The 22,387-nt window shown below is 34.8% G+C and overlaps 1 protein-coding gene across 1 annotated transcript; it reads right to left on the bottom strand.

The window, feature by feature from the left end:
• Nucleotides 1-124: 124 nt before the first annotated feature.
• LOC106875421 (uncharacterized) lies at nucleotides 125-20,022 on the bottom strand. Its single transcript, XM_014923556.2, has 10 exons — nucleotides 19,870-20,022; nucleotides 10,237-10,294; nucleotides 9,046-9,178; nucleotides 8,705-8,844; nucleotides 7,217-7,382; nucleotides 6,165-6,274; nucleotides 4,740-4,883; nucleotides 2,834-2,971; nucleotides 823-992; nucleotides 125-731 (listed from the first exon to the last, which is right to left on the bottom strand). Coding segments are annotated over exons 1-10 (1,206 nt in total). The 5' UTR covers nucleotides 19,872-20,022; the 3' UTR covers nucleotides 125-586.
• Between the last annotated feature and the right edge of the window lie 2,365 nt (nucleotides 20,023-22,387).

The following is a 22,387-nucleotide window of genomic DNA, read 5'->3' as shown; positions in this document are numbered from 1 at the left end:
ATATATACATATATATATATACATATATATATATACATATATATATATACATATATATATATACATATATATATATACATATATATATATACATATATATATATACATATATATATATATATATACATATATATATATGTGAGAATTCAATTTTGAGAACTTAGTTCTGAAAACTGTTTCAAGTATAACCTTATGAGGTCTGAATGGAAATTTACCTTTTACATTAGAAATTTTAATCGAATATCTTGGAGATGCTAGCTTAATTGAATGTCGAAGTTTCCTGACACACTTTTCATGTGTTTTAGTGTAAACATTAAACTGTATTAAACTATATTAAATCCATAACATAAAAAATTTTTAAAAATCAGAAATTGATTAATACACTTTAGGGATGGGAGTGGGGAGAAAATACACGTAGAACTTGAGCGTGCATGGGCAGTGTCAACAATTAAAAAGCCCTTGTCTTTGTTGGAAAGGAAAAGCAGTTTGTACATATTTCAAATATAAAAAGAAAGAGAAAGGTATATTTGATGTCTTGAATGACAAGCAATGCATGTTGTCTTTCCGAACAGCAAGAGGGGCAACCTTAAATCAAGTCAGCTACATTCGTTGGCATCTCTATGATGGAAGTGTTGTAAAATTGTTCTATATCATTGAGAATTCGAACATCATCCTCAGTGATGAAGTTGATGGCAACACCTTTGCGACCAAACCGTCCTCCTCTACCAATTCTGGAAAACAAAAAAGAAGAGCATATCAAATACTGTGCTAAACGAAAGATGACTTACGGGTGAAAGATGATTTAGGACTTTTACTACTCACCTGTGAATGTAGTTTTCTCTGTTTGTAGGTAAATCATAATTAATGACAAGAGACACTTGCTGAACATCAATCCCTCTCGCAAGAAGATCAGTAGTTATGAGGATACGACTAGATCCACTGCGGAACTCCCTCATAATCATATCCCTTTCCTTCTGGTCCATCTCACCATGCTACAAATAGATATAATAATTATTCATCAATTAACACACAATACTTATGAAGACACCAGATTATTTCTGACTAATTTCTTGAAAGGTCAAAGCTTACAGCAGTCATTGTGCCAATGCCCTTCTAACTCTAGTTAAGGATGGAATAAACCTTCAATTCTACTTCAAATTGAGTGATCTGTAGCAAGAGGGAATTAGTTTTTAAAAAAATCAATATTCCATTGAAAAATATGTAAGCCTTAAAAACTAAGATTCCCTTGCTTAAGTTTTGAAATTTCTCATGTTAGAAGAGAGATAATTATTTTTTGTTTAAGAGGGCCTGAAACTGCCAAACAATCAAAAAGAAACATTTTTATTAGCAGTTTAATGTTACATTCATTAAATATTAGTCTTGTGGCATGTCTGAATTATTTAACAAAGCATGGCTGTGTGGTTTAAAAAATATGCTTCACAAACATATGGTTTTGGGTCAAATTTCACTATTCAGTACCTGGGGTAAGTGTTTCAACTGCAGCTATGGGATGACCAATGCCTTGATAGTGAATGAATGTAGAAGGCAGCCCAATGTGTGCATGCATATATATAGGGCCATTTCATCATGTTCAACCATTAAGCCCTAAATACTTTTTTCTCTCTGTTTTTTTCCTGCTTAATCCTTTCTGTCAAAGACTTTTCCATTCTTCCCAAGGGTTAAACTAATATACCTGCTAGTTGTTCCTTCACCTGTCTTGGACTTTTATTTTCTGTAAATTTGAACTATATATATGGCTGTGTATGTTAACATTTGAGTGTCAAAAATTACTGAGCTACATGTGGTGGCATCATTTTCCTGCCAACAAATAATCTGGTGGCTCTGCATTTTCAATGAGGGATAAAATAGAGAGAACCTTTAGTTGAAAGACAACAAAGGGTTAGCAACAGGAAGGGCATCTGACTGTAAAGCAATGCCACAAAAATATATTTGTCTAATCCTTGCTTAGAAGAATGAAAAGAAAAAAACAGCTCTTCATCCATAGATGCCTAAGAATTAAGTGAGGAACAGATATACAAACACTTAAGAAACAACTGCAGGGACTACACAATGCCCAAATTTCATATAAATGCTAGATCTAATAAGTTTAGTAAGAGTTTCAATATGATAAAACAGTTATAAGGTGGCAGGCTGGCAGAATCATTAGCACACCAGGAAAAATGCTTAGCGACATTTTATTTTGGCCATCTTTACATTCTGAGTTCAAATGCAGCAGAGGTTGACTTTGCCTCTCATCCTTTCAAGGTCTATAAAGTAAGTACCAGTTGAGCACTGGAGCTGACATAATCAATTTATCCTTGCCCCTAAAATTGCTGGCCTTGTCCCAAAATTTGAAACCAATATGATAAACTGTTAGCACAGGGTCTCAAGTTATCTTATTCTAAGAAAGTGTTTTCTACTGAAGCCTTCAACTGTAAAATTGGCGATATGAACTGTATGAAAGTCTGTGTGTGTGCATGCACCCCATTTTATCAGTCTATATTTTAACACAGTACTGCCTTTTTTAACCAGTGGTGCTGCACCAAAAACAAATACATTCTATGACAGGCTTTAGCACAGTTTCTATCTAACCCAAAGTTATAGAAGTCACTTAAGTTGCTGTCCAATGGTATTTCACCTACAACCATGTGGTTGTGAATCAAACGTCTTGACCATACAGTCATGCCTGTACCTGATGTCTTGGAAAAAGAAATGACAAGTGACTTATTTTCAAAAACACAAGGCTTTATAAAATTATCAACTGGTTGCATAATGAAGTTGAATACAATAAGAATAATATTAACTACAACAACAAAAACAATAGTGGAATTACCATAGCAGAAACAGTGAAATCTTTTGCCAACATCCGATCAGTGAGCCAATCTACTTTCCTACGAGTATTACAGAATATAACAGCTTGAGTGATTGTCAGAGTTCCATATAAATCTATTAACGTGTCTAGTTTCCATTCCTGAAATTACAGAAAAAGAATAGCAATATGATAAACAAACATGAAACATTAAAGACATCTATATGTACTGGGTCATCCCATGAATAATGTGGTTTTTTCAATTGCATGAACTAAAAGTCAGAGGGGAACGGGATAAACTACCTCCATCAACTTGCTATAAAAGCAGGTAGTAATTTTAACTTGTCCTTATTCTTGGTGCAAGTTTTGAAGAGTGCAGTTCGACTTTTTTGGTGCAACTCATTTATGTTGTGATTCATCTACACAAACATTACCCATCTAGCAAAGAACGGTTTCTTAATTTTTTGCTCTAATGCAGCATCACACTTCAAAGTGAAGTCACTCAAAGAGAAACCTTAAGTTAAGAGTGAAGAGAATAAGTCCTTGACCTTATCCCACTAAGTTTTGTTCTGGGTATTAAACTTTCAAGACTCATTTCTACTGTTAATTCTGTTTCCTGGGTAACAAAAAGCTACCAACTACAACTAGGAAGCCATCCAGGTAGTTAAAAATCTCCACATGCTCTTATTACTGTGTCTGATGCATACAAAGTCTAACCTCTTCAATAGGCCACTTGTGATTCCATATACTTCTTGTATGTAAACCACATAAAATAAGTCTTTTCTAAGCTTACTTTGAGTCCTTTTGATTAAAGGTTTTACTTCCAGGTCACTAAATCTACTACAGCCTATAGGAGGAGTTTTCACAAGAGAACCACAAAAGATATGAAGAATGAATCCTGGAACATGTTGCTCCACTCATTGCTAGCTCTCACTTTGCTGACTATCTCGGTATATGGCTTGCATGACCCTCACAAGCCATTCACCAACCCTTTATACCTTTCATGATGTAAATATTAATCTATGTCATTATATAATTTAATTTAGTTTGTGTCAATTTTATAAAACACTTTTTGAAATTTATCTTTTCACCTTAAATTTCAATTTATCTTCAAGGTGAGTGAAAAATCCTGCTTTATTAGCTAATGCGCAATTGTATATTTATTTATGCTTGTCTAAATTTATTTCATTTTGTAGTTTTCTCTAAACAGTAATAGATTCTAGTATTTCATGTTCAATCGAAAATTCAATAATGTGCACAATTCCATACCATAATTCTGTTATAAATCCCAGTTGACTACTGGCTATATAGCATCATTTAACCCTTTTAATATCATGCCTCTTGAGACTGCTTTTGGTTCTATGGTACAAATTTCCTGTTTTAAAGTTATCTCAATCATAACCTTCCATCAAAATTTCGTGTTAATTTGTCCTAATCACAGCTTAATAAAAACAGTTAATTTTCAAAATAACAAAGAAAGAGTATTTCAACAGTAAAAGGGTTAAATGAAATTTAAATAACTTTACATTTATTTGTAACTAATTAGACTAGTTTTGAAATGAAAAATCTCACTATCAAATGCAAAGTCAGTTTACATTCATATAATACATAGAGAGTGTATTTTTATACTTAGACTAATAGCAAAAGTGTTAGACATTAAAAACACATTTCCTCTTTCAAGGAAACAGTTAATTACCTGTAAAATGATAATTGTAAGTTTAGCTGAGCTGTGTAGTAATGGATGTGGAGGATGAAATTAGCATTTATATGCCAACAAATCAACCAGATCTACATTCATGTGAAATGATATTAAGAAAACAGTAAAACAATATTAATGTGATTCGTTCAAAATGCAGTCTACAATTATGACTCTTGTCACAAATAGACATTTAAAAATGTAGAAATAAATAGAAACTGATATCTGACTCACCTCTTGCTGAATGTGAACGAAGAATTGTTTGATACCTTCCAGAGTCAACTCTTCCTTTTTCACTAAAATCTTAATAGGCTTCCTCATAAATTGTCTGGTGACTTCAAAGACATCTGGTGGCATAGTGGCTGACAATAATATCACCTGTTGAAACGACAAAGGCAGAAATGGTAATAATTATCTGAGATTGAAAGGGTACATGCTACTACCACATTACTGCATTTTGTACCTAGTAAAAGCAGTTAACTACTAATTCTCAGTTGACTCTGATATGCAGATTCAGTGTAGAGGTACCAATAATATTGTGCTCACTGCTGTAAACAAAGGTCTTCTACAAGAAATGATGTCACTGAATACTAACAAAATGCACAAATCCAATCATTAGCAGGAAAGCACTACAATGCACTGTATTTTTGAGCACTACATGAAGACAGTATTTAGTGGTATACTAATGTCTAAGGCATGTAATAATAAATCATCACAATATTCCCAAGATATTCAGACATCATAAAAAAGAAAAGTAAATCTTTAAAACAAAAACCTTCCTTTAACCATGTTTGGGCTGTTCATTACTTGATAAACTAGGATTATAACCATGCTTGGAAATAGGTGAAGGTTGGCAACAAGAAATGCATCAGGCTGCCTTAATGAATTTCTTTTGATCTATGCAAGCATAGAAAAGTGGACATTAAAATGATTATAATGAAAGCACTACAGGAATTTAAGAGTTAAACAAGATGATAAATTAAGTCTAACACTAAAGAACAAGTACATAGACTGAAGGGTTTCACACAGTTTGTCTTCCCAAAGCCTTTCCTCAAGGCATTGTGCAGAGGGATCAAACCCAGACTCATGTAATTGCCAAGCAAACTTTGTCAGTTGCAACTCCTAATAGAAATAGAATTTTTTTTTCAGTGATGGTTCAGGATTTGAACTTATAATGCAGTCAGAACAGAAACTGACACTAGAAACTCCATCAACTCACTGTCCTATCGTATTTTATCTCAATCCCAAAAGAACAAAAGGTAAAGATGACCTTAAATAAATTCACACTCAGATCACAGAGTTGGAACAAATTCAAAGCATCCTACCTAATGTTTCACCAACTCTGCCAATTTACTGCATTAACACGATCATATTCTTTTAGATTTTGTCCATACCCATTATTTGCATTAGTACTTTAAAAAAAAAAAATTTAAGTCTATTTCTCTTACATATATGCATAAGTGTATCAGAGAGTTTAATTTATCTAAATTTAACTCACAAATCTCAGGTAACTGCAGAATGTTTGACCTCTAGAAAAGCTAAACACATGTGCTTTGCTGTAACTGACATGACTGAGGCTGCAGCAACATTTGACTCATAAACCAGTGTGACAAGACAGACTGTCAATGATTAGAGTTGGAAGTAAATAAACTGACTAACCTGAACATTCTGGGGCATGTATCTAAAAACACTGTAGATTTGATCTTTGAAACCTCGGGACAACATCTCATCTGCTTCATCAAGGACAAATATTTTAATATGGGAAGTTACTAAAAATCAAAAGAAAAAAAGTTATGTAAATCATTGAAACATCAACTGTATTAAGTCTAGGAAAAAAAGCATCTTAAGTTTATTTAGCTATAGAGTAAATTTCAACATATTACCTCAATATTCACTCACCATCTTGGTTAAAAAAAACTTTCAACATGTTACCCTGTCATTTTTGTTCTTCCTTATAAAATGGATCCATAAATACAAACATTACAGCAGTCACAACAGAAATGCAAGAGAAGGATGGTCTAGTCAGGATGGTCACCAGCTTACTTTACTGAATCCAGATGGAGCCAACAAGGCCTCTATGCAGTCGCTCAACTTGTTACAAACACCAACTAAATCTTCCTCCAATTACACCCTACCATTATAAAAAGGGATACATTATATAATTTAGTCCCAAATACATTATGTTTAAATAAAAGACAGAATGCTCATGGTAGGAATGTTTTGATTAGGCCATCTAGATCAGGACCCACCTAGGGCAAAACAATAACTGAATTCAAGTCAAATCTTTAATCCAAAAACGGTAGTTTTCACTGTGCTGCAGTGAAAGTTTATCTGCAACTATCTACAACTGGCAACTAAAGTCTCTGAGTGAAATATTTGAAATTAGGTTTTTAAACTTCAGAGTTGCATTTGTTTGGCAGCTAAGCTGATTTGAGATTGTGTTGAAACAAAGACACTGTGGAAAATAAAGTCTCATGATAGTCATTTAAAACACTTTAGGTCATTTTTGTTTTGTTATACATCAAAAATGCTTTTATATGCACATACACACAGACATACATGTTTTGCAGTCAAGAACAAAGCATATGAATTCTATGACTCGATTAAGAGAATCTTTGGCCCATGCAGAAAGGTGACTGCTCGAGTGAGATCATCCACTGGCACCTTACTGAAAGAGAAAATAGTCATGGTGTGATAATCAGTAAACTTACCAAGCCATTTTCGATGGATTATATCACTAACACGTCCAGGAGTTCCAACAACCGTGTGAACACCTTCACATAATTGTAACCTATCATCATGAACATTTGTTCCACCAATACAAGCATGGCATCTTGCATCCATGTAATCTCCAAGAGCCACAACGACTTTCTGAATCTGAGGATTTTGAGAATAAAATTGTTAGATTAGTTAAGATCAAGAAAACTAAAGAAAGATGCAATTTTGAAGAAATGAAGACAATATATTTGGCTTAATTATCATCATCATTGTTGTTGTTTAATGTCTGCCTTCCATACTAGCATGGTTGGGATGGTTTCACAAGAGCCAACCAGGTAGAAGCCTGCACCAGATTTCTGTGACTGTTTTGGCAGGATTTTTACAGCTGGATGCTCTTCTTAGTTTCAAATTTTGACACAAGGCCAGCAGGTTTGAGGGAAGGGCCAAGTCGATTACATTGACCCAAGTGTTCAATTGGTACTTATTTTATCGATCCCAAAAGGATGAAATGCAAAGTCAACCTTGGTGGAATTTGAACTCAGAACATGAAGATGGACAAAACACTACTAAGCATTTTCCCTGGTACGCTAACAATTCAACCAGCTTGCTGCCTTTAAGACGAAACTTTGTCCTGTTGTTGTTTTCTTCTAAGTCATTCCTAATGGAGCAGTCAGAACTATTGATTACAAATGTTCTACGTTATCCAACACAATACTGTATTTAAAGGGTCTGGCTACTATTTTCAGTAAGTCAAGGGACAGCACAGGCATGGCTGTGTGGTAAGAAGTTTGCTTTCCAACCACATGGTTTTAGGTTCAGTCCCACTGTGTAGTGCCTTGGACAAATGTCCTCTACTATAGCCTCAGGCTGACCAAAGCCATGGGAGTAGCTTTGGTAGTCAGAGACTGAAAGAAACCTGTTGTATATATTTGTGTGCGTGTGCATGTGCACACATTTTGTGTCTGTGTTTGTTATCCACCACTGATTGACAACTGGTGTTGGTGTCTTTATGTTCCTGTAAGTTTGCAGTTCGATAAAAGAGACCAATATATTAAATATCAAGTTTAACCCCCCCCCCCAAAAAAGCAAACAAACAAACAACAACCCAGTACTGAGGTTGATTTATTCGACTAAAAATTCTTCAAGGCAGTGCCCCAGAAAAGGCCACAGTCTAATGACTGAAACAAGTAAAAGACAAAAGATAAAAACAACTACACAGGGACATTCTCATTGACTCTTTATTTATTCTGTTTATTTCACATGTTAAACAGTTCACCTAATTCGGACATCAGCATGTTTTTTTGCCCAGACTCATAACAATTTTTGGTTCAATAGAGCATAAATTTCATATTTTTGTATAATTATCTCTCGTTCATTTCATTTATTTAACTGATGGTGATAAAAAAACATTTGTATCTTTCTATTGTAGAATGTCTTTTAGTAGGATAATGCTGAGAATTAAAAATGAAGAAATGAGTTACCTGTTGAGCCAATTCCCTAGTGGGAGCCAGGACCAAAGCTTGACACTCATGGAGATCCATATCCAACTGTTCCAAAATGGCAATAGAGAAAGTGGCAGTCTTTCCTGTGCCTGACTGAGCTTGGGCAATAACATCATGACCTAAAAAATTGGGAAGTATTTTGGGGTTAAAATGCAGGATACACACACATGTATATATATATATGTGTGTGTGTGTGTGTATATATATATATATAAAGCAAACATTATTCATTTAAATAATAAATGATGTATGAAGACTGTCAAAAGAAATGGCAACAACAGCACTAACAAGTAACTGCCAAAAAGCCAATTAATATTTACCTTTTATACAAGGTACAATTGCTCTTTGCTGGATAAGAGAAGGCTTTTCAAAACCATAAGCATATATCCCTCTTAACAGTGAGTTCCGCAATTTCATTTCATCAAATGTAGAGACAATTTCATCATAGTTTGACTAGAAATATTAAACAAAATTTAATTATCAGAGAGCTATTAAATTCATTCCAGAATTTAGTAATCCCAATAATATTTTTTCATAGCTGAAGTGGCAGAATATTTTACACTCAGCTTTAAGGTAACTCTGAGAGAGCTCACAGTGATAATATGTATCAAGGACAATTCTTTCAGTTAGTTCATTTGATGGGCTTCTACACTATCTCCATCAACTCATTTTCATCCACAAGGTTTAGGTTGACCCGATGCTATGTTAGAAGACACTTCCCCCAAGGTGTTGTGCAATGAGATCAAAAAGTATACTTCTCAATCATGCAATGCTCAACAAATATGTTAACCAAAACTCTCTCTAAACTAAAACCACCTTCTTAAAAAAGGAGATATTGAATAGTGTAGCTCTAAAATAAAATTTAAAAAATATAAAACTCTTTGATTAACGGTCAGCTCAGTTAAAACTAACCTAGAGAGGCTTATTACATATGTGGGTTACCCAAACCTTCAAAATTTATCTAAATAGAAAGTTAGACCCTACCCCAGTAAAATCAATATATCTGTATTATTTAACTGTTTTCAAACGCTGAAGTTTTAAATATAAACCTACTTGAGCCTTTAAAAAGCTTTTGAGGCTTGTGAGACGAATTTATCTTCAGATCAGAGGACCTGGCTCAAATGCTTGCAACAAAATGGACATTATGAAAGATGTTCAAGCATTACATAGTGATGTTACCAATCCCTCAATGACTACAAAAAACACTTGCCCAAGCTGCCATGCAATAGGGTTGAACCTGAAACCAAGTGGTTGTGAAATTAACCTCTCAACCACAAGGCTATGGCTATAACCTTGTTTTACTATGCCAGCATGTGTGTAGGTATATGAGTAATAAAGTACTTAATACACATGATAGATTGTTTGTTTGAAGCTCATGATTAAGTCCAGCTTGTCTTTTTTTAATCACCCAAACACATTTAAGAAACTTGTAAGTAGTATTGGAATGATTCACCAAGTTTTAGACAAATATATAGCTATAAAACAAGTTATAAAAAGTGATAAAAACTTACTTCAATCTCACTGCTACAATCTTCGGGAGATTGAACCTTTTGTGATGATTCTGAAGACCTGAAAGGAAACAAACAGAAGTTGAAGGAATCAACAAGAAAACCATTCCAATTATAGTTATTTCAGTCTCTAACAATCTGCTACAACATACACATGAAAAGCCCTTTGTGATAAGCCAAGTTTATGTTGCCTAAAAATAATTAAAATTATTTCAATAAGATATTTTTGTTTCAGAAAATGTAAGCCTGAACAGGTGTCCCTCAAATTAGGCATTTAATTAAATGTTTAATTATTGGCTCACTCTTAAAAAGGTGTGTGTGTGTGTGTGAGTGTGTGAGTATAGTAGTAGTGGTGGTTGTTCATTTATTGTGCTCAAGTTGGCTAACTAGAAAAAGCAGGGTTATATGCTTAACTCATGGAGAACAACACAATGACTGTAAGCACCTGAACTTCTTTTACAACCACCATGCCTCCTACATCCTCACAATAACCTATATAGGTAACACACATTAAGTGTAATCAATACTAAGATTGTAAAGTACACACACAAACATACACAACTGAGTACAAAAACGAGAGGAAAATCACTCGACATACATATGCATTCATTTGTAGTTTCAAGTCCACTTCATATTCAGTGAGATTTTGTTCAGTTTTGACTGAACAAAATTTCTCAGCATCTTCATTGTACATGGCAAAATCAACAGAGGTTAATGATTCTTAAAGAATGCCTCAACAGTTATTCCATAGTCCGTGACTGTGCAATAGTCACACATGGTGTAATTAGGAGCTGAATCCTAATTACACTGTGTGTAATTTGAGTGCGATTTGTTGAGTGCTACACTGGTTTCACCAACCCCAATTCAATTCAAAGAATTTTTTCCCCTGTTCACTTTACACTTACATTAAGTGGACAGTTATTCAGCTGTCATCACTTACATTGTTGCCAAGAGTAGTAGACTGCTGTTTCTTTCTTTCCAGAGTTGGTCCTGTGGCATTTGTTGTAGTGTTAGCCCTAAAGACAGAGACATGTTTAAGGAGTGTTTAGTTATTTATCTATTTGGTGCCACAGATGTTCTTCAAACTGGCAGCTAGTCTCCAAATGGCTGGTGGAGCTAACCATGCCAAAATATAGATTATGTCAGCACTAATTGGTTTAAGAGCATGTTCTCAGTCAACAGAAAGGGCTAGATCATTCTCATACAGGGTTGGTGTACCCAGTTTAAAAAGAATCAAGGAGCCAGGGCAATTAAAACACAGAGCCTGAAGACTGCTGCCATCTTAATTTTGTGACCTTGTTAATAATGTTGTTACAAGCACTCCTATTTGTCTTTTGTCTTCTGGATGTGGGATTCAAGGATGAAAATTAAGTACAACTGGTATTCACAGAGCTCAAGTTCTTTGGAGGTAGCACTTGTTTCACTCTTTCTCAAATGAAAGCTACATACTTGTGACTTAACCAATCAAGGAAATTAATCAACTTTTCTCTACTGAGAATATTTTATTTTGTGCAGTGGTATCCAGACCAGCAGCAAAAATAAATTGGCTTATGTCATCACTTTTGGTTGGTCATTGGAGTAAACGTTGCAAAGCAATAATAGAGCAAGACGCTCCTTTGTGGTAGACTATTCTTTAACTAACAGTTCCATAAATAATATCTTATTTTCCAATATTACTTTTAATAAACTGTTGCCTGGAAGTATTTTACTAATATGCTGATTTATATATATATCTATATGCCTTTCCCTTGGATAACATCGGTGGTGTGAAGAGGGGAGGCTGGTATACATGGGTGACAGTTGGTCTTCCATAAACAACCTTGCCCAGACTTGTACCTTGGTGGGTAACTTTCTAGGTGCAATTCCATGGTCATTCATGATCGAAGGGGGTCACCCCCAGATATATATATATATATATATATATATATATATATAAAAATAAAATATGAACACTAACTTACATTACACAAAATACAGTTTTCACTCTTTAATCTTATGAGCAACAAGTCAACCCCATTAGTGTTGGTGCCATGATGAAATGTAGTATACTCTTATAATTTCCTGAAGATCACACAAAGGTATTGTAACTGATATCCCTTTTTTATACCAACCTTGGTTCTACAATACCAAACTATTTGAAAATACTCTTCAAAATTTGAGCTTCCCATTATATATTTATACAATTTTGTTGTTCCAAACACCAGATTCTTAATGAGAAAGTTAGCTTTATTATTAAATCCATCCAAATTTCCTATTTTTAAAATCAATTGAAAAAAACCACAGGCAGTGGAGCTGAGCATTCATTTTGTCACTGTATTTGTACATTCTTTCATGTGGCAAGGGATAAATACACACAAGAGAGAAACTGAATTGCACCACTTACTACATTTGTATTTTTCAGTGATTTTCAACAAAATAATAATTGATGTAATATGTTAAATACCTGAACTTCATATATGCAAGTAACTACAGCTGTTACAATCAAAAATGATTTGGTAGCATACTTTCATTCATTGCAATTTTCAGAGTGTCCATGTTACTATGAATAAACACAGACATTCTATTGGGCCTCCCACTCATTATCTTGCAGAACATGTGACAACTGGAGGGAGAGAGGGCTGCACTAGCACACAGCTGGAGAGACTGGAGTTATGTAAAACAATGTACCAGTCCACCTAGCTGGCAAAAATGAGTATTAAGACAGATGACAGTGCTTGGTCAGTGTCAAATTAACAGGTCGTTGGTACAACAAAAAAAAAAAATCCTTCAGACAGGAAAGGGGATATGTCCAGCAGTGGACTGTTATATCCTATTTTTGTATTTATCCTTATACACACAACTTTTCTTAAGGACAGATGAGAGAAACAAAACTGGACACTGATAATTTGTCTGATATTCATTCTCAAACATAATCTTTCTAAATTTTAAGACTATAGATATCAAGTTGTATTTTCTACAATCTCACACACACACACAATTACCATTTGTTCTTTTATCATCTAGAAAGTGCCTCAAAGACTATATTGTCTAATAAAACCTTAGGGTGTGATTTGAGGGAAGTAATGTTGTTATTTCTAGTAATGAGTTCAGGTCTTGCTATGGTAAATTTAGTCTCTCTTCTCCAGCAATAACTAGTAATAGCTGTCACTTCCAGCAGTTTCTGCATAACTAATTGCACTCGAAAGGCTTGTGTTGAAACGTTATGGTAGAAAACCTATGTCCAATGTATCACAATTCTGGGTCAAACCCAGAATTATATGACTGCAAAGTGAAATTATTAACCAGTCATGCCAACATATGCTTAGTGACAATGCACCCCATCACATCAGGTCACCACATCTGCTTCACCTGATTAATTTTTTTTTAAAATACAAACCTTAATGAGGCAGCAAAGTGAAAAGTGTATGACATTTCTTTGATAATTCCAATAAAATTTGGTTTACTCCCACCAAAGTAGATCTATCAACAGTTTAATAACATGAACAACAGATAGAGCAGAAGATGCAACACTGGGTTTAATGTTTCATTTCACACAAACTTGCCTTGAGCCCTAAGCTAATGGAGTTGTAGTGTTGATGTTTTGACATAAGGCATGCTTTGGGCCATTTTACATCTGTTGGAGCCCAAACTTTTCTAGGTCAAACCACAACTGATTTCTTTAAAAAAAAATCAATCACAGAACAGGATTGGTACTTTATTTCATAGATATCGTAAAGATGAAAAGCCAGAAAGAATATCGAAAGACATTTCATTTGCAATTACAATGACAGCCAATTTTGACCAAAGAATGCAATATGAAATAGCTTACAGCTTTATTTAATTTTGTTCACAGAAGATATTCACCAGCAATACTTTATTATCAAGATGCAAAACTATTTTTGCATTATTGCTTCAATGGGGTCCACTTTGAGAAGAGAGAATGGGTATAATGGGGTGAATGCGCAGCATGTGTGAATTTTGTTAAGTCATATTGTGTGTATTGCAAATAGATATCATCAATTGTGACAGCAGTTTTACTCGAACTGGTGTGCGCCACAAGTCACCAAAGACCCACAGTTGGGTAGGAATTTGGACTACTGCATATTGACACAGATGAGAAGCAATCGATTAAATTGACCATTACTACCTAACAAACATCGGAAGATTTGAATTTAGATCGTAAAGAGCTGGAACAAATAATCAAAAGGAACTTTGTCCGACACTGTAATGAATCTATCAATATAATGTTGGTAGGGTAAGAAACGAGTGTGTGTGTGTGTGTGTGTATATAGTCAAAAGAGTGAGAAAGAAAAGAACTAACTATATGACATTCATGATGTAAGCATTAATTTCCAGCCACATACGTGATAAAAAATAATTGGATCTATTTCAAAACGGGGGCACCAGTATTTTCTTAACGAAACACTATGAAACTTGGGACACTGGTAGACTGTGTCATATAAAATAATAAAACATCTTTTACTCTTAGTCTTCTTAACAAAAAAAAACGTACATCGCAAGTTATTCCATGTTAAAGTTGTCGTATTTCTGTAATTTCAACCAATCACTGACGTCTATTCAACTGCTGGGCGGTCATAAAAATGTTATTCCCTGTGACATATTTCATCCGGTTTAATCGTAATTTATACGCATATATTGTTTATATAATAAATTACGCTGTGCGTATCTATGTGTGTAACAATTTTAGAGTTCGGATTCTAGAGTTAGGGTTAGGGGATTAATACGATATACACCGTTACAGCGCTAACTGTTTTCAACTGAGTAGACGTCAGTGATTAGTAGAAATTATCGAAATAAGACAATTTTTTACATGAAATAAATTCGAATACAAAATTTTTTTTCTGTTCTATAACACAAAATAGATAAGTATACGAAGTTTGAAAGTCTTTCGGTACCAAAAACACTACATAAAACATAAATGAAAACTGGTGCCCCCGTTTTGAAATAGATCCAAATATTTTTTTTTTAAATGTTAAACAATTTTTCATCCTGAGCTTGGTGTACGTGTGTAAACTGGGTGATATGTAATAACTGGTTTGTTTGCTGCGTAATCCCGTGTCAGATCTCGCTATCTCGTCCTTTTCCGAAGTACTGAGTATCTAAGACAATATCCGATGTGTATTTTTTAAAAATTTTGAAGACGATTGGGGGTATAATTTGTGGAATGTTTAGCTGCTCTTTCTAACAGATCAAGCGCTCACGTAGGGGTCTACACACACATGTAGACCGAGGAGTGAAACGACAAAAGAAATATGTTAAAAAAGTTGTCTGAATATTTCAGAAATATTATGAAATCGTTAACATATTTAAACAACAATAAAACTTACCTAGTCGATATATTACTAATACATTTTCTATGGAAAATAAATAAAGAATCAACTTAGGATTTACACTCAATAAGAAACTCAAATATTATGCAAAATGGTCCTAAATCTTATTTTACTTAAAACAAAATAGCATTTAGCTTCATCTGTAAGCCTAAGAATATATGTAAATTAATCGATTATGCATGAATGCAAAGGAACATGTATGTTGAAGATGCAGTTTAGTTACACTGTTTCTCGCAAAGGCAAACAATTTGAGAATTTAGGGTATACAGGAGTTTATGACATTCATGCCTTTCCGAAATGGAATTAGTTCACAGAAACGTAGTCGTTCTGTGATAACTGTTTTACCAAGAAAATATACTACTTCCCACTGAAAGGTCAACAATGTCGGTCAGTATTTAGGCGTTCCACATGACAAGTCATTAAAAAACTATTTTATCCCTTCCCCATTGAATAAACCAATTTACTACTACACAACCGCCAAAACTGATCAAACAAAAATCATTAGAGAACATTCAACGTATCCACCTCTCTATTTTGTACGAATAAGTGAATAGACAAAGCCAAACATCCCACCCAACTAAACTCTTTCTTTCCATACCAAGCCTGTGGGGTCGCACGACCCGATACAAATAGCAGCGAATTTTCCCTATATTACACAATATCCTCAAAAAATAAATAAATAAAATAAAATAAAATAAAAGGACTGACTGGAACGCCTGGGATTACAGGCCTGCTCGATCAGGACCTACCAGGGGGCTAAAATAAAAACAAACAAAACTATTTCCCATAATAAATATGCGAAGCAAAGTACAAAGAACCGAATAGAAATTTTTTAAAATTATTTTGTTAATTCCTTTATGGAGAAAGTAAAAATTTGGTTGTATTTGGAGCAAATTAATCATTGTAACTGTTGTAGTTGCTTCTCTATGCCTAGTAAGTCATAGAAACATCTAGATTTTCTCTGACTTTCGTTCTAGTTGCATATAGAATGGGGAGGATCTTATAAAAATAACTACACGCACACATATATGCTAGGATCTAGTGTGGAATCATCATTGTTTTATAACCAGGAGCCGCATGTCTCGAGGTTTAAACAGGCGAAACAAGTGTCACCACGTTGGAACAGTCTTGAGGAATTTTTAGTCGAGCGAAGAACTGACTCCAGTATTTTTTAAAACCCTGGTACTTATTCTATTGCTCTCTTGCAGACCCGCTAAGTCACGAGGACGTAAACACACAAACACCGGTTGTCAAGTGGTGGTGGGGTAAACAGATATAAAGACACACATGACGGACTTCTTTCCGTTGACCAAATCTACTCTTAGATTTTATTCGGCCCGAAGCTACAGAAGACACTTGCCCAAGTTGTCACGCAGTGGGACTGAATTCGGAACAATGTAGTTGGGAAGTAAATGTCTTAACACACAAACACACCTTTTTTTCTTATTTTTAATCGGCAGAAAGTTACAAGTGGCTACAGGACCAAAGGTTTTGTTCATACACTTTCCAATTTTTAGTCATGCAAGCCTTTCTCTCTATGTGTGTGTGTATGTATGTATGTATATATATATATATATATATATATATATATATATATATATATATATATATATATATATATATATATATATATACATATACACATATATATATATATACACATATATATATATATAACCGATTAGGTCTTAGGGTTGCGGCCATACTGGGATATTGTATTCAAGAGCTTTTTTTTTTAGTCCACCATATGTAACACTAGGAGTTAGTTCATCGAATGATTACCTTTCGAAGCAAAGGGACAGTCGAACGTACCGATTAGTACAAATGACCATATAGTGTTTCTGTCAACGATATTCCACCTACAAGTGATTGGTCAAATAATACTGTGCATTTGGATGAAGTCGAAAACCACGTGGTCGAGAAGCGAACTTCTTAACTACACGGTCACTACGTATATATATTTTCTACTTTAGGTACAAGGCCCGAAATTTGGGGGGAGGGGACCAGTCGATTAGATCGACTTCAGTACGCAACTGGTACTTAACTGCTAAGCATTTAACCCGGCGTGCTGACGTTTCTGCCGGCTCAGGGTGGATATTAGCAACTGTGTCCTAAGAAGGCGGTGTTCTAGCATGGCCACAATACAATGATCATATCCAATAAAAGAATATTTCCCGCGGTTTAATCTCAATATACACATGTCTTGCCTGCCTCTCTCCCGCGTTTATCTTTTAATAGACATGCTTGGGTGGGTTATGTTACCGGTTTGGCTACTCGGTTCATGCCACACGTTCACAATATCTCAGAGAACAAGAACGAATATTACAATATACTATTAACTGGACGAAAATGTAAAATCTCAATGTCTTTTTCAATGGGTATATTGCGTAGGTAAAAGTATCGATGTGTATGTAGTACATTAGATATACTACAAATGTTAGACGCATACGCGCAAGATCCTTCAAGTTAATTTTATTTTTAAATGTATACATTAAACATATTACACGTCATGAAAAGCGGACGTAAAAAGGTGATTATATGGATTATTAACTGTGTAAATGGATTAATTTCAGAAGAGAATCGAAGCAGGTTTGCGATGCTCGACTTACTTTCATACTCAATCATCTTTGACACTCAGACTGATAATACCATAAAAATGCTACGTTTTACTAACAATATTACATAAATGCTTCCTTACTAAAGCACACAAAGCTTCGAAGTGATAGGCGGGAGACGATGGGAAACGATATGTGGCTTTCATGCTTTTCTCGAAATTAAGTTCTAGTAACAATTTAATAGCTTTAATTAACACATAAAACGTAAATAAAAAAGTAATAAATAATGAGAAACTAGAGGCTAAATAAGTAAGTATGCACGGGACAAGGTTTGCACAATCATATCTCATGATTGAATGATTAGCCATCTTGGGGATAAAGGCCAGCTTTGACACAGAACAGCTTACAGAATCAGACTTACTAGTTAAAAATAACCAACAGAATCGTAATAACTAATAAAGACTTCGTAAAATGTCATTGTATTTGGGAAACACATGAATGTCAATTATTTGCAATCACCCTCAGCAATTCATAGCCACAATCGTCATGATTTCTTTATCCTCCACCAATCGACTTAACTAACACCCAACGAAAGAGACTTCTTTAAGTGGTCGATCACCATTAAAAAAAGTATCAGTTAAATTTCCTTCAAATAACATATTACTGTCGTTAATAAGGACATATTAGATAATGTAGTCCTAGATACATTATACCTCTCAGAGGTTTGAGGGAGCGAGAAGAACGAAATGTCCAAGGCTTGAACATTTTTGACAATATGTAGTAGATCAGGGTCTAAAAAATATTAATACAAACAATTGTACACAAGTTATTATTCAGTCGGAAGTTTGAGTCTAATATCACGTTTTGAAGAAAAAAAAATCAGAGTCGTATAAGACAGGAGCGTCGAACCAGATGTTTCTATTCGACTAACTGGACCGGTATTCCAACTACCGGGAAACGACTTGGCTCATTTCTTTCAAAAAGGATCGATAATATAGGTTAGTAGTAAAATACTAGGGTAGCAATTCAGTTCAATCGAGTATATCTACTCTTAAATATACATCTTTTCGTGTATTTAATTGCTCATTCACTCCGAGTTTCTCGATTTTTCTGCGTTCTTTCCGGCAATATATATAGTATATAAGTGTGTGTCTATGGTTGGTGATGCCGACAGAGTAAAGGATATTACACGGGATAATTTACCATGGATGAGTCATCAGTACATGATTGATACGTCTAATGATTTGTAACACTCGAACATGTGGGGAGGGACATTGCTGATATAAATCGACCCTAGTAATTAATGTTAACGATACCTTATCTCGCAAGGATAAAAGGCGAAGTCGACCTCCGACTACAATTATGATTACAAAATAATACAAAATAATACTACTACTACATTACAAAATAATAATTTGAGACGAGACATAGAAAGAATAATAAAAATTTAAAAAAAACTTGAATGTTGCCGAACACACAAACACATACATGTCTATATATTTCGTAAGTGCTAAGCTATACAATATATGTCAGTCGTTGATCAATGTCGACATGAGGAGCAACAGCAGATGAATATGCGTCGGTGGGGAGTGAAACAAGTGCTTCTTTTCAGACAATAACAACATAATACCTGGGATAAATTAGCGGCTAATCAAATTAAGCTCAAATCATTACAGTAATAAAGATCCTTGTAGAAAAACTAATATGCAATTGATGATGGTAATAACAACAATATCAATTAGAATACTCACATTGTTCACTTTGTCAGTTGTTTTTTTCTCAATTACAGAGGTACTGTTATGTCCGAGTGGAACAATTACTGACTTCCGGTTAGGTTGAACGTCAACATTTCATTGGTTAAGGCGGCCTCAAGGGGGTAGTCACGTGGATGAATAGTATAAATACTGGTACCTGCAACTGTTCCAAATACATTCACAATCGCTGAAAGTCTAGTATTTTCATTAAATGTGCCGACGATTATTATGTCGTGGCGTTGACATCATATTGTTCTCAGGCTTTACGTTTTGTTTTTTCCCTTGAAATTTATAAGGCGGACAAATAGGAAAGAATCTGTTTGTACTTTTCTTACGCGACTTACGAACGAATTAAAATTACTGAAAACTAAGAAGCCGGGTCACGTATTACTCAACCATCTCGCCGTCATATTTAATTCTATCTTAGGGAACTCATCGGCATAACATTGTACAACGTTCGAAATGAAATCTTTTAATCTTCACATTTTTTTTGCTTTTAACAGCCGACACTAGTTATATAAAATTTTTTCTGCATAATTAGTGTTGAGTAATCGCTGTTAATGATTTTTTTCTTCCTCATTCCTCCGTTTAACGCTCTTCTAGAAAGGAAAGAAATTTATTTAAATATGGTTAATTAATATAGAAGTCTTTTCACCTTTTCTAGATCTGTTGGTGATTAGAATATTAGCAGTGTGCAAAGTATAATGTACATAGTAATCGTAATTATGTATTTTTTATAATTGTCGCTTATGTTGAAAATAATCGAGAACTAAACAAAAATGGCATTTATAATTTGACACGAGCTACGAAGTAGCAGAATTGTCAGAGTGCCGGACAAAATACTTCGCGGCATTTCTGAGTTGGACTCCACTCCAGTATTAACTCAGCTTTTAATCTTTCCGGAGTCGATAAAATTAAGTACCGTGTAGGTGCGATAGATTGGGGAAAATACTTCGCTGTATTTGTATTAAATTTTGAATACCTAGGCAGTTGCTGCGACCATATCTATATAGTTGAATGAAAGTAATGGAAAGCCGCCTTTATATTCTCCCACGAAAACTCCATGACACTTATCAAACTTGTCAAGTAAAGAAAGCAACAGGAACCCACTAGTAGGGGTGGTTGTGTGGTAAGAATTTAGCTTTCCAATCACATAATTCTGGGTTCAATGCCACTATATGGTACCTTGGATAGTTGCCTTCCACAATAGCCTTGGGCCGACCAAAGCCTTGTGAGTGGATTTGGTAGACAGAAATTGAAACAAGCTTGTTATATATGTATATATCAACGTGTTTGTTCCCTACCACCACTTGACAACCGGTGTTGGTGTGTTTACGTCCTCGTAACTTAACGGCTCAGCAAAAAAGACAAATAGACTAAGTACCAGGCTTTAAAAAATTCGACTAAAATTTCACAAGGCGGTATCCCAGCATGGCCGCAGTCTAATAGCTGAAACAAGCAAAAGGTCACCTGAGATTCGTCGACAATATAGATGATATTTAACCCTAAGTCAATCCTAATATTCTCGCCATGACCATACCGTCTTTTTATTACCATTTTTGTTTCAGGGGAAGTCGGACAACAATTGTCCAATGTGTTTTTTGTTTCTTTTAAACAGTAAGCTATGGTTTGATGGGAAATTGGCTGCTATTTCTAGATTCGTTTGTTGTTTCGATATTTGTAAGATGTGAGAGATAAACGCTTAAGCAAACGATGATACCAGTTTTTGGAGAAAGAAATAAAAAACTGATTCAGGACTGCATTTTTAACTATACTCTGGTAATATTTCATAATAGTGAAAGAAACCCCACCCTTTAGTTCAATGTGTGTCTGTATGTATGTATAGATTGACAGATAAGACGTTGATCCTTAGGCTATGATAGTTAAAACGAACGAAAGAACTATTAAAATAAAATATGAAGTGAAAAAAGCATTGAAATATGATAGACGCGCAGCAAATTTCATTCATGGCAGTATGATGTCAGAAGTTTAAAACTGATGAGAAATTGGGGGCAATGACCGTTAGTCTCTGATTTTTTTTTCATCCCAACAGAACCCTATCGAGTGTATGCGCGCGCGCACACACACACACATTCTTTTATTCTTTTACTTGTTTCAGTCAGTTGATTGCGGCCATGCTGGAGCAACGCTTTTAGTCGAACAAATCGACCCCAGGACTTAATTTTGTAAGCCTAGTACTTACTTATTCTATCGGTCTCTTTAGCCGAACCGCTAGATAACGGGAACGTAAACACACCAACATCAGTTGCCAAGCGATAGTGGGGGGGGGGAACAAAGGCAGTGGGACTGAACCTGGAATCATGTGGTTGGGAAGCAAGCTTCTTACCATGCCTGCGCCTATATCTCACAAAAACTGCGATAACATAATGAACACCTACCTATTAGACTGGGGTTTTTTTTCGTTTTAGTGACCGGGCACTGCCGCGACCCTTTTGCTGTTTCACTATAATGCATGCAGAAACAGACAAAACCGTTCATTTTGAATTTTAGACAG

The sequence above is a fragment of the Octopus bimaculoides genome, chromosome 19 (genome assembly GCF_001194135.2).
Source record: "Octopus bimaculoides isolate UCB-OBI-ISO-001 chromosome 19, ASM119413v2, whole genome shotgun sequence".
Classification (NCBI taxonomy): domain Eukaryota; kingdom Metazoa; phylum Mollusca; class Cephalopoda; order Octopoda; family Octopodidae; genus Octopus; species Octopus bimaculoides.
This window is presented reverse-complemented; position numbering and strand designations above follow the sequence as displayed.

Bases quoted from the DNA above. Each gene is read 5' to 3' on its own strand.
- LOC106875421 (XM_014923556.2), bottom strand. The intron at 9,179-10,236 runs GTAAGTTTTTAT...TAATATTTCTAG, and splicing joins ATTGTAGCAGTGAGATTGAA to TCAAACTATGATGAAATTGT. The intron at 8,845-9,045 runs GTAAATATTAAT...CCAATTTTTTAG, and splicing joins AATTGTACCTTGTATAAAAG to GTCATGATGTTATTGCCCAA.